This window comes from Podarcis liolepis (assembly GCF_965112155.1).
Source record: "Podarcis liolepis genome assembly, chromosome: 2".
NCBI classification, from domain to species: Eukaryota; Metazoa; Chordata; class Lepidosauria; order Squamata; family Lacertidae; genus Podarcis; species Podarcis liolepis.
In genome coordinates this window covers 121,273,903-121,286,769 of record NC_139555.1, presented here as the reverse complement: position 1 = coordinate 121,286,769, position 12,867 = coordinate 121,273,903, and the positions used below count along the sequence as shown (strand labels likewise).

Here is a 12,867-nt window from a genome sequence, read left to right as displayed (position 1 = left end):
GTGACTGGGGAAACCCAGTCAGATGGGTGGGGTATAAATAATAAAATTATCATCATCATTATTATGTAATTTGTTGTTTAGTCGTTTAGTCGTGTCCGACTTCGTGACCCCCTGGACTAGAGCACGCCAGGCACTCCTGTCTTCCACTGCCTCCCGCAGTTTGGTCAAACTCATGCTGGTAGCTTCGAGAACACTGTCCAACCGTCTCATCCTCTGTCGTCCCCTTCTCCTTGTGCCCTCCATCTTTCCCAACATCAGGGTCTTTTCCAGGGAGTCTTCTCTTCTCATGAGGTGGCCAAAGTATTGGAGCCTCAGCTTCACGATCTGTCCTTCCAGTGAGCGCTCAGGGCTGATTTCCTTCAGAATGGAGAGGTTTGATCTTCTTGCAGTCCATGGGACTCTCAAGAGTCTCCTCCAACACCATAATTCAAAAGCATCAATTCTCCGGCGATCAGCCTTCTTTATGGTCCAGCTCTCACTTCCACAAATCACTAGTGGCAAAACCATAGCTTTAACTATACAGACCTTTGTGGGCAAGGTGATGTCTGATTATGTAATAGGATGTCCCTATTTTCATTGGGAAAACGTTGGGAGTGTATGGAAACATAGATCTGTAGCGTTGCAAGGACCCCCAGAGTTATCTAGTCCAACCTCCTGTGATACAGGAACCTCAGTTAAATCACACATGACAGACAGCGAGAGGGCACATAAGTGAGAGGAATGAAGGCACAGGTCAATTCTGTGTCCAGGGAAGCTGTCTTCCAGTTCCATCTGGTACGCAGGCTGAAACCCTCCCTGCCCATGGACTGTCTCGCCAGAGTGGTGCATGCTCAGGTTATCTCCTGCTTGGACTACTGCAATGCGCTCTACGTGGGGCTACCTTTGAATGTGACCCGGAAACTGCAACTAATCCAGAATGTGGCAGCTAGACTGGTGACTGGGAGCAGCTGCCAAGACTGGTCCTGAAAGACCTACATTGGCTCCCAGTACGTTTCCAAGCACAATTCAAAGTGTTGGTGTTGACCTTTCAAACCCTAAATGGCCTTGGTCCAGTATGCCTGAAGGAGCGTCTCCACCCCCATCGTTCTGCCCAGACACTGAGGTCCACGCCAAGGGCCTTCTGGAGGTTCCCTCACTGCTAGAAGTGAAGTTACAGGGAACCAGGCAGAGGGCCTTCTCTGCAGTGGTGCCCGCCCTGTGGAACACCCTCCCTTCAGATGTCAAGGGGATAAAGAACTATCTGACTTTTAGAAGACATCTGAAGGCAGCCCTGTTTAGGGAAGTTTTTAATGTTTAATGGCGTATTGTGTTTTTAATATTCTGTTGGGAGTCGCCCAGAGTGGCTGGGGATATCCAGCTAGATGGGCGGGGTATAAATAAATTTCTTCTTCTTCTCCTCCTTCTCCTCCTATTCCTAGTCCCTGGTGTGGACAATGCTGAGCTGCGTGGACTGGAGAAGGCAGAACGAGGAATGAGCAACAGGCATTGGACACCCCCTCCCCCCATATCAGGATTGATCTACATGAACCCTCTGCATACACTTTATGTGGAAGGCAATGAGATGAGGAAGAAGATGCAGACCCTGTAGTCCCCACAGCGAACCTAAACCAGAGGGGCTCGTAAGCATCTCAGAAAGGGCTGTGCTTCGCTGTTCTGCTGTGCAAAACCGAGAGAGCCAGAGAACACCTCCCAGATCTTCTCAATAGCTTGATGACCGCAGGTGCTTCCTTAACGGAGAGCAGTTGAGCTTCCTGGAACTGCAGTGCCACAAGACACCCACGTGGGTGAGGACACAAAGGGCTAAGAACAACTGTTGTGGTTTGACTCTGGAGCAAAGGTTCTCAACCCATGGGTCCCCAGATGTTGTTGGACTACAACTCCCATCATCCCTGACCACTGGTCATGCTGGCTAGGAATGATGGGAGTTGTAGTCCAACATCTGGGGACCCACAGGTTGAGAAACACTGCTCTGGAGAAAGCCTTGGGGGGGCTGTAGTTCAGCATTAGAACATCTGCTTTTCATGCAGAAGGCCCCAGCTGCCATCCCCAGAATCTCCACTGGGAGAGTCCCCCTCTCAGAACCCGGGGGGAGCCTTGCCAGTCAGCGCAGGCAATATTGGGGCAGGTGGACTAAACTTAAACTCAGTTTAAGTGTGGCAGCAAGATTCAAGGACAGCCAAGGCCACTCCATTTTGAACTGGATTATGGACTTTTGTAACGTTTAAGGATTATTGCCTGCCTGATTTTCATCACTGTACCTGTTGAATCCTGGCAAGGATTTTAATGTGAGTAAACTTATATTTTTTTGTTTACTTAAGCAGTCTGAGAGTGATTTCTTCGTTAAGAGGGAAACACAGAAGGGAGAAAATGAATCCAAGTCTGTCTAAGCATCTTTGAATATCATAATTGGTCTAGAAGGTTAAGCAACCTTTTCCCCAAAAGCGTCTAAAGATAAACGGCAAACGGATGGTGATTTTAATCTGCTGAAAGAGTTACAGTGGTACCTCGGATTAAGTACTTAATTTGTTCCAGAGGTCCGTTGTTAACCTGAAACTGTTCTTAACCTGAAGCACCACTTTAGCTAATGGGGCCTCCTGCAGCCGCCACACGATTTCTGTTCTCATCCTGAAGCAAAGTTCTTAACCCGAGGTACTATTTCTGGGTTAGCGGAGTCTGTAACCTGAAGCGTATGTAACTCAAGGTACCACTATATCTGCATTCTCACACAAGTGAGAAAAAGAGGAAGAATAATAAATAAAATATCCTGTCCTGCTCATCTAAAATCATCCAGTGAAGCTGTCGTGGATATGCTTATCTTGAACGCAATAATTCCCAAATGTTCAGTCCAGAACCTCCCCCTACGTGTATCCTGTATGCTACTTCAGACCGGTTAAAATCTTCTTTAAGACACCAGCAAAGAATCAAGGACTTTATCAATGAAAATATTTTATTGCTGCCCCGTCATAAATGTAGCTCTGTCCCTTTCTGCCCTTCGCCCCTGAGTGTTGAAGCACATCCGACGTTCCTCGTGGTTCCCGGCCGCTCACTTCTTGGCTTCGGCGTACTGGTGGAGCAGATCGCTGACATCTGTGCGCCCGACCCGGATCCAGCCGTCTTCCTTCATGTGATACACTGCACGGGGCGACAGAGAGGAACCACCACACCAGTGAGCTTGTGCAAAATGAAAGCAGGCTCTCACCAAACAAGGGGGACGTGGGGCTGGGACTGCGGAATGAGGGTGGGGGGCACTTACTGTTCACCACCCCGCCTGAGTAGGCATCGCGGTGGGTGGCGTAAGAGATGGCCTTCCTGCCGAGATCGTAGGCCTCCTCGACGCTGAGATCGGGGCGATGGCCGCTGTCCAGGATCCCATAGGCATAGCAGTTCCCGCTTCCCGTGGAAAAGAGGGGGCCGCCCAGGCGTACCCCGTTATCGTCTATGTAGTAAAGTCCAGGACCCTAGAAAAAGAGGAAGAACCCGCAGGTCTGGCCTCTTTTGCCTCTGATCGCGGCCGCTTCCACCCAAGTCCCCTGCCTGGCTGATCTCGCACCCACTCCCCACCCGCTCATTCCCACCCCACTCCTTGAAAGTCACGAAGTTGTTTCTCTCCCTCAGGCCCTCATTCTGGCAGCACTTCTCATGTGCCCCTCAAGACCCACACTAAACCCCCTCCACTAAACCTCTCTTGAAAATGTGCCCTTGGTGAATTCCCGGCGGTATGATAAATATTTATCAGCCTTGTTTACACCATACATTTAAAGCAAAACCTCCTCCCCCCAAGAATCCTGGCAACATTAGTTTACTGACCCACAGAACAGATAACCAAAGACCTTTGCATGCCTCCTTGACGAGAGGTCCGGAGGGTGGCAACACGAGAACAGGGCCTTCTCTGCAGTGGCTCTCTGCCTGTGGAATGCTCTCTCCAGGGAGGCTTGCCTGGCACCTTCATTACATGTTGTCAGACACCAGGTGAAAATGTTCCTCTATAACCAGGCCTTTGGCTGATTCTATGGCCTTTTAAATATGTTTGTGGGATGGCGGGTTTGTTCTTGCTTTTATTATATGCTTTGTGGTCGCATTTAGTATTTTTATGTTGTGAACTGCCCTGTGATATTCAGATGAAGGGCAAAATACATTTTACTTGGGAAGACAGGTGAACTAATGCCAGTATACTGAAAGAATCAAGGACCACCAGTGTTGAAGCGATTCTCTTCAACACCATCCAACTTCGTTGGACTGGTCATGTTGTTCGGATGCCTGATGATCGTCTTCCAAAGCAACTACTCTGTTCCGAACTTAAAAATGGAAAGCATAATGCTGGTGGTCAACAAAAGAGGTGTAAAGACTCTCCCAAAGCTCTCTTTAAAAATGTAGTATAAACACCGACAAATGGGAAACACTGGCCTGCGAGCGCTCCAGTTGGAGAACAGCCTTTACCAAAGGTGTCATGGGCTTTGAAGACACTTGAACTCAGGATGAAAGGGAGAAACGTGCTATGAGGAAGGCACGCTTGACAAATCCACACTATGATCAACTTCCGCCTGGAAACCAATGTCCCTGCTGTGGAAGGACGTGTGGATCCAGAATTGGCCTCCGCAGTCACAGACTCACTGTTTATGGAAGACAATCTTACTCGGCTACGAGGGATCGCCAAAGAAGAAGAAGTTCAGATGAAGGGCGGAATACAAATTAAACCAACAAATAAATAAACTACAATTCCCAGAACCTTTGAAAACTACAATTCCCAGGATTCTGGGGGGGTGGGTGGGGTGGCTTTAAATGTGCAGTGTTTATTCAGGCAGGACCTGGCTGGCAATGAATGAGGAGGAATCCTAGAATCGCTCTTCCACCCAGACGTCCTCTCATCAGGATACCCAGCAGCCCCTCCTTTGACTCACCCCTTATAGTCATCTCTGACCCACTGAGCTCCCATTTTCCTGAGAGATTCTCTCCCCCCACACTGCCTGCCCCCAATTGCCCCCCTCCTTGCGGTCACGTTGCTGGTACCTTCTTGTCCCAGCCGCACAGCATGCTCCCCACAGACAGCCCCATCCCTCTGTACTCAACAAGCATGTTGGCCAGGAGTTTGGAAGCAGCCGAGATGCTGATTCGCTCCTTGTTGCGTAAGTAGTACAACCTGCCGGAAGAAATAACAATAATGATATATTAATACTCCACCCATCTAGCTGTGTTTCCCCAGCCACTCTGGGCGGCTCCCAACAGAATATTAAAAACACAATAAAACATCAAACACTAAAAACTTCCCTAAACAGGGCTGCCTTCAGATGTCTTCTAAAAGTCAGACAGTTGTTTATTTCCTTGACATCTGGTGGGAGGGCGTTCCACAGGGCAGGTGCCACTACTGAGAAGGCCCTCTGCCTGGTTCCCTGTAACTTCACTTCTCGCAGGAAGGGAACCACCAGAAGGCCCTCAGAGCTGGACCTCAGTGTCCGGGCAGAACGATGGGGGTGGAGACGCTCCTTCAGGTATACTGGGCTGAGGCTGTTTTAAAGGTCAGCACCAACATTTTGAATTGTGCTTGGAAGGAAGGAAGGAAGGAAGGGGAGAGGTAAAGAGGGGTAGGAGGAAAATGAAAGGGAGAGTCGCTCTCTCCTCTTCTTTTCCATAACTCCATTACCCATGCCGTTTTCAGGTGGGCCAACAACTCATCTTGAGGCCTCCCAAGTAAACCTGTGGCGGCCAAGCTTTCAGGTTGGGGCTTCACTATCCTTCTGGAATCTTCCGTCTATTCAACCAGACCCAGGCTGGGCTCAAATTATAATGTATGGGGTGGGAGCCGTCAAGAGGAGGTCTGGCGCGGTAATCTTTTGCTGTGACCTGCTAAGCTACCATTGGGGGGGGGGATCAGAAGAAAAATACCATGACATGTTATTCCAGATCCTAGCTTGTGTTTCCCAAAGGGGAAGACCGGAAGGATCCTGCCTCGCTGCTCAAGTTCGCTACGCTACATGTGACTTTTAGGAAGCAAAAACGACAGTCAATGCATATCAGAGAAATACCTTTATCAGGCCCACCAAAATATTCACAATCTAAGCGTACCAGCTTTCGGGGTCTCCAGAACTCTTCATCAGGCTAGATGAAGAATTCTGCAGAACTCTCAGACCTGCACAACTGTTTTGTGCCATTTTGGTTGGCCTAATAAAAGGCATTACCTTTGAATGGATAGTGGAGTTTTCTTATGGGTCAGCCCGCCTGCCTTTACACGAGCACGCACTCAATAATTCTTTTGTTTTTTCATTGCCCTGCCCTGCATATTTGTGAGATGGGGAAAATACCTGCAGAAGACGGAGGTTTACCGAGTTTAGCTGAGATTCCTGCGTTGCAGGGGGTTGGACTAGATTGCCCCTCAGGGTCCCTTCCAACTCTACAAATCTCTGATTCTAGGTACCTTACCTGCAGTGTTTGGCCAGGAGTCGCTCCCAGTACTGGCAATCTGCAGCACTCCCAGACATGGTGCCCAACAAGTAGGGGTTGATCTCAATGACTTTGTTGAACACCTTTGCACCTATGGGGAAGAGAGTTGTTTGTCAAGGGTTCAAGCCAGCGGTGGGGAGCCTCTGTCCCCCATAGTCTAGGCCTAGGTCAGCCAGGCCTCCTCCATTTAATCTGTGGCGCCATTTCAACTGTCTATGTCTCTGTGGTTACTCACTGATGTAGCTGCCAGACGATGCCCGGGAATCGGTGGCAACGATGACGCCATGCTGGAAAGTGAAGGCCATGGTGGTGGTGCCATGCTCCAGCTCAATCCGCTGCCCGCTGCTGCTGCTGCCCTCGCAGTGGGTCTGCAGGAACTCAGAAGGCTGGGGGGGGGGAGGAAGCAAGGCACGGAAATGCTTAATGCTTTGAAATCTCTTTTATCTGCCACCCGGAGCCACTTTTGAGACTTCTGTAATACACAGCAACAATAAATTATCCCAATGTTTGGGTGCTTCCTTTCCTCCTAGGAGGAGGGCACAAAACGCGCCCCCCCCCCCAACTGGTATCAAGCTGAGCTTCTATAAAGAAGGGGACAAATGTACAGTATATTTGAAAGACCACTGTCAACACTTGAACTCTTTGGCAAGTTTTAACTACTGTATTTTTTGCTCTATAAGACTCACTTTTCCCCTCCTAAAAAGTAAGGGGAAATGTGTGTGAGTCTTATGGAGCGAATGCAGGCTGCGCAGCTGTCCCAGAATCCAGAACAGCAAGAGGGATCGCTGCTTTCGCTGCACAGCGATCCCTCTTGCTATTCTGGCTTCTGGGATTCAGAATATTTTTTCCCCTGTTCTCCTTCTCCAAAAACTAGGTGTGTCTTATGGTCTGGTGCGTCTTATAGAGCGAAAAATACGGTAACTCTTGCAATGATGCATAGACTTTAGATATAATGGAGGGTTGTAAATTAGATGGACTTATTATATGCAGTTTAAAAAGTTACTTAAAAAACCCACAGAGGGGAGGAGGGAAGTCCTGAGATTCGGAAGAATCTTGTGCTTTTTTTACCGTATGTGATTATAATTGTGACTGGAGTTGTAAAATCAAACAAAAAACATTGAAAAAACAAAAACAAACCAAACTGGTATCAAGCTGGCAGTGGTGGATTTGGGGCTCTCAAATTTCAGCAGTGTCCTGTGCAATGCCAAAATTTGGTGCCGCCACCCACCTCCCGCCCTCTGTCCTAAGTCACTGCGGCACTTGCTGTGGGGGCCTCTTGGCTCGGCACCCCATCCCGTTTCGAAGTGACACATGTCAATCTTCCTCACAGATCTTTCAAGTGCTGGTGGAGGCCGGTGAGCAGCATTCTGCACATGCTCACGGGCAGCGTCATTCTCAGCAGGCAGGCGTTTTAAAAGTAGTTAACTTTGCAAAAGACAAGATCGCAAATCATAAAATAAATCCCCAGAATTACAGCAAAGTATCATAAGTAAGATATAAAAGAAAGCCAGGCATTGCAGGAGGCTGTCTTGGAGCCTGAGGCAGAAGCAGTCACAAAAGCTCCCTATCCGTCTCCTTTTGGGTCTTCTGAATTTTCATATAACAATTGGAAATGGGGCATTATCACTATTATTATTATTATTATTATTATTATTATTCCCCACCCTTTCCAGCTAAACTGGGCTCAGAGCGGCTAACATCAAATGTATAACACATTAACATAAAATCAGACAATTAATTAAAATACATCCTAAAATCCAATCAGGATCAGAATAAAATCCAACCAGAAGGCAACCCGCAGATTATGCTACTAGCCAGAGGGACAGCCCATTTTCCCAAAGAAAAGAGGGATTCCCCACCCTTCCTTGCTAGACCCAGGTGGTTACATTCGAAGGAATGCACTTCTGATATGCAGGTTAAACCCGATTTCATCAGTTTGGAGTTGTTTTAGGGTCGCTGCTTTTAGAGAGCTGTCATCCTACCAGCACTTTCTTGAAAGTTAAGACAAATCAATCAAGGAGAAAGTTCAGTGAGGCCCACATGGGTCCAGAGACAGATGCTACGACAGTACTGAACAAATGCAAAAACAGATCAGCCTCTGTTAGGTTGGGAGAACAAATGACAGAGGGCAGGGGAGGGAGCCCCCTTTAGGGAAGTTTTTAATGTTTGATTTTTTATTGTATTTTTAATATTTTGTTGGAAGCTGCCCAGAGTGGCTGGGAAACCCAGGCAGATGGGTGAGGTATAAACAACAACAACGATTTCCAGACCCTAACATGTAGGTCAAAGCGGGCCCCCAATCTGCGCCTTCCGGAATACAGATACATATTTTCCTGCTTCTGTCACCGCCCAGCAGAGGGCGGCGGGCAGGGATCGCTCGCTGGCGTTGGAAAGGCACTAGCCGCAGTGGCCCTCCCGCCTCTTCTTCGCCCCTTTCCCCATCTCACCTGCCTGCCAGGGGGCACGGCGATCTGGGGCTTCTCTACCCCGAAGGCGTAATGCCCGGGCGCCCCCGGCCGCGGGGTGGCGGCTCCTCCCAGCGGGTTCCAGTCCCAGGCGCCGCGCTCCAGCCTGCAAACGTCGAGGAGCGCCATCGCCGCTTCGCCTCTTTTCTTCTCGGTGAAAGCGAAAGCGGCAGCGCCCGACCCGTGTTTCCTCTCCGTGTCTCCCCCCGCCACCGCTCTGCTCCTCCCTCCCCGCCTCCCTCCGTGCGCCACGTCGGGGATGGGCAAGGGCGCCCTTGGAGAGGTCGGCGAAGGAGCAGGGCGCACGGCTGGGGAGAGGCGCGCACCGAGGGTGCCCTATCCAAACGGACCCCACTCCACCCTCTTTGTTGGAGGGGGCGGGAGAATCTGGGGAAGGAAGTGGGGGGAAGCTGGGGGGGGGAATCCAAAGGAAAGAACCCCCCCCCAGGTTCCCTGCAGGGTTCTGTAAATTTTTGCCATGACCCTCCAGGCTCATTGCGCTCCAGCTCTGATTTCAGATACTTGCTTTTCTCTCTCTTAGGTTATTTTACAGTGGTACCTCGGGTTCCAGACGCTTCAGATTACAGACTCCGCTAACCCAGAAATAGTACCTCGGGTTAAGAACTTTGCTTCAGGATGAGAACAGAAATCGCGAGGCGGCGGCATGGCAGCAGCAGGAGGCCCCATTAGCTAAAGTGGTACCTCAGGTTAAGAACAGTTTCAGGTTAAGTACGGACCTCCTGAACGAATTAAGTACTTAACCCGAGGTACCACTGTAATTAGAAACGGTGTTTTGTGAGCTTCGCCTTGGCGAGAACGTACCTCACAGTATGTGTACACGTGAATAAGATCACGTGGAGAAAGTGGACAGGGAAGGTTTTCCCTCCATCTCTCACGAGGACAGAACTCGGTTGGCAGATTCAGAACAGACACAAGAAAGTTCTTCACGCAGCATGCTGTTAATCTGTGGAACTCACGCCCACAGGAGGCAGCAAAGGCCCTGAACGTGGGTGGCTTTTAAAAAGCTTGAGACCAATTCATGAAGCCAATTGATGACTTCTACGAGCCTTCTTTTTCTTTGGCAATCACTCGTAGCCGAGTAAGATTGTCTTCCGTAAACACAGTTTATACAGCAACAGTGTTTTGTCTTGTGTAGGCTCCTATTTGTTATGTGCAAATGGCTTTAGATGCCTATTAGGTCCATAAATTACCATATAGCATATATTAAACACAGCGGCAATTTGTTGTTGACAAAGGACAGCTGGACATATAAAGGGCCCCATTACCTTCAGTGGCTTAGGGCCTCATCAAAGGGGTGATATGATAGCCATGTTCCAATATATAAAAGGATGTCACATAGAGGAGGGAGAAAGGTTGTTTTCTGCTGCTCCAGAGAAGCGGACGCGGAGCAATGGATCCAAACGACAAGAAAGAAGATTCCACCTAAAGATTAGGAAGAACTTCCTGACAGTAAGAGCTGTTTGACAGTGGAATTTGCTGCCAAGGAGTGTGGTGGAGTCTCCTACTTTGGAGGTCTTTAAGCAGAGGCTTGACAACCATATGTCAGGAGTGCTCTGATGGTGTTTCCTGCTTGGCAGGGGGTTGGACTTGATGGCCCTTGGGGTCTCTTCCAACTCTATGATTCTATGAAACCTAAATCCGGCCCTGCGCAGGAGTGTGCATTTGCTGAATCGGGGTCTTGTAGGCCCTGCAAGAGGGTCCGCTCTGGAACAGGGCACAGCACCCATTGCTGGGTTGGGTACAGACTTAACTTCAACAGCCGCAACTCCATTCTGATTTATTTAAAAAAATCTCCAGCATGCAGTTTCAATCACAGTAAAATAAAGAGCGGCTTTCATTCTGATCCTAATAAGAAAAGCGAGCACAGAATTCGTGAAACATTGTCAATAGCAGCTACAAATCGGTTCAAAAGCGAGCAACCGGTGCGCTGAGCTGCTCCTTTCAACCGCTAGGTGGCGCTGGCTACACGCGCCGCGGCGGCCGGCAGGGGGAAATCCCCGACGGTTCCAACCTTGCGTGACCGAATCTACCCAGCAACTGATGACGCATCCCATGCCTTCTTTAGCCATTGGTTCGGCGGGACACCGCTAAGTTTATCAGCTGGGCGGAGTGCCAGGCGCTGTACTAGGAGGGGCGGGAGGAGAGGAAACCACACGGGCCGCTTCCTGCCTGTTAGATCGACGCGATAGAGGAAGAAGAGAAGCAGCAGATGGCCAGTGTTCTTGCCCTTCCCCCTTGCCTTCCTGATCAACCCACCTTCCAGGCCCCATGAAATCGCAGCTCTGCTGCAATTGCAATTTTGTTAGATTCTGGACTTTTGCATTCTTTCCCTGATTTCAAAAGCGGCCCCTCCTGCTGTTTCTGCAGAATGAGGCCCTGGCTAGCTGGCCTCCCCTGTCCTGCCCTTAAAGCACCCGCTGTTTGCAAAGATCCGCTTTCCTAGGAAAGGGTTGCCAACTTGCTTCTTCAAGCGGGGCTCCTGTGCCTTTGACTGCAGTGCAAAAACAAAACAAAAAAAAAAAAAACTCCTGCCAACTCTCCAGTCCTGGGAACAGCTGCACCAGGTGGATTCCTGCCCGTTGTGTAGCTCTTGAGGCGGGACGGGAAATTAGAGAGGAGGACAAGCCAAACACTGGCTGAGCTGGAAGTTAATTATAGCCCTGGGGTTTTCCCCTGATGTCATGCTGCAAGTCTGGAGCTTGGTTAAGGAACGGGCAGGAAACATTTATGCACAGAGACACCACATCACACGGTGACCCTTCTAGACGCTGCTGGACTCCAGCTCTGACCCCTGGCCCTGCTGGCTTCTGCTGGGGGTTAGGAGTTCAGCATCATCTGGAGGGCCACAGCTGCCCTAACCCGGCTCTAATGATTTTTCCATGTTCTGTAGTCTTCTTGCTGATGTTCACCTTCCTGAACTCCGTCCTGGAAGTAAACGGGCTCTTTCCACTGGAAAAGAGGGAACCACGAGGAGATAGCCATCTTCAAATAACTGAAGGCTGTCACATGGAAGAGGGAGCAAGCTTGTTTTCTCCTGCTCTGGAGGTAGGATTCGAACCCAGGGCTTCACGTTACCAGAATGGAGATTCCAACTCAACATGAGGAAGGGCTTTCTGACAGGAAGAGCTGTCTGACAGTCTCCCTCAGGAGGTTGTGGACTCTGCTTTCCTGGAGGTTTCCAAGCAGAGGTTGGCTGGCCATCTGTCCTGGAAGCTTCAGCTGTGATTCCTGCATTGCAGGGGGCTGGACTAGATGACCCCAGGGCTTACATGTGCACAAATTCTTGCCTTTCTGTAGCAACAGGTGATGCTTAACCCCCCTGTCCTCTGAGGTAGGTTAGGCAGAGAGGCAGCAACTGCCCTGAGGTCACCTGGTGAGGAGATTCAAAATCTGTTGATAACCTTCCCATTACAGTGGTACCTCGGGTTAAGAACTTAATTCGTTCTGGAGGTTCATTCTTAACCTCAAACTGTTCTTAACCTGAGGGACCACTTTAGCTAATGGGGCCTCCCGCTGCCGCCACACAATTTCTGTTCTCATCCTGAAGCAAAGTTCTTAACCTGAGGTACTATTTCTGGGTTAGCGGAGTCTGTAACCTGAAGTGTCTGTAACCCGAGGTACCACTGTACGTGTTGTGGTGGAACAACCTTCAACCACCTAGTGCATGGGTAGGCAAACTAAGGCCCAGGGGCTGGATTCGGCCCAATCGTCTTCTAAATCCGGTCCACGGATGGTCCAAGAATCAATCTGTTTTTACATGAGTAGAATGTGTCCTTTTATTTAAAATGCATCTCTGGGTTATTTGTGGGTTTTTACGTGAATATAATGTGTGCTTTTGTTTAAAATGCATCACTTAGTTATTTGTGGGGCACAGGAATTCATTCATCTCCCCCCCCCCCAATATAGTCCAGCCCTCCACCAGGTCTGAGGGACAATGGACCGGCCC

General features: G+C 49.5%; 1 protein-coding gene across 1 annotated transcript; it reads right to left on the bottom strand.

Annotated features, from left to right (window-relative positions):
* Positions 1–2,929: 2,929 nt before the first annotated feature.
* Positions 2,930–9,088, bottom strand: PSMB8 (proteasome 20S subunit beta 8). The gene is made up of 6 exons (XM_083489652.1): positions 8,883–9,088; positions 6,671–6,821; positions 6,415–6,526; positions 5,008–5,137; positions 3,254–3,458; positions 2,930–3,132 (listed from the first exon to the last, which is right to left on the bottom strand). Exons 1-6 carry the CDS (start codon positions 9,027–9,029, stop codon positions 3,044–3,046), a joined length of 834 nt encoding a protein of 277 aa, XP_083345778.1. The 5' UTR covers positions 9,030–9,088; the 3' UTR covers positions 2,930–3,043.
* Between the last annotated feature and the right edge of the window lie 3,779 nt (positions 9,089–12,867).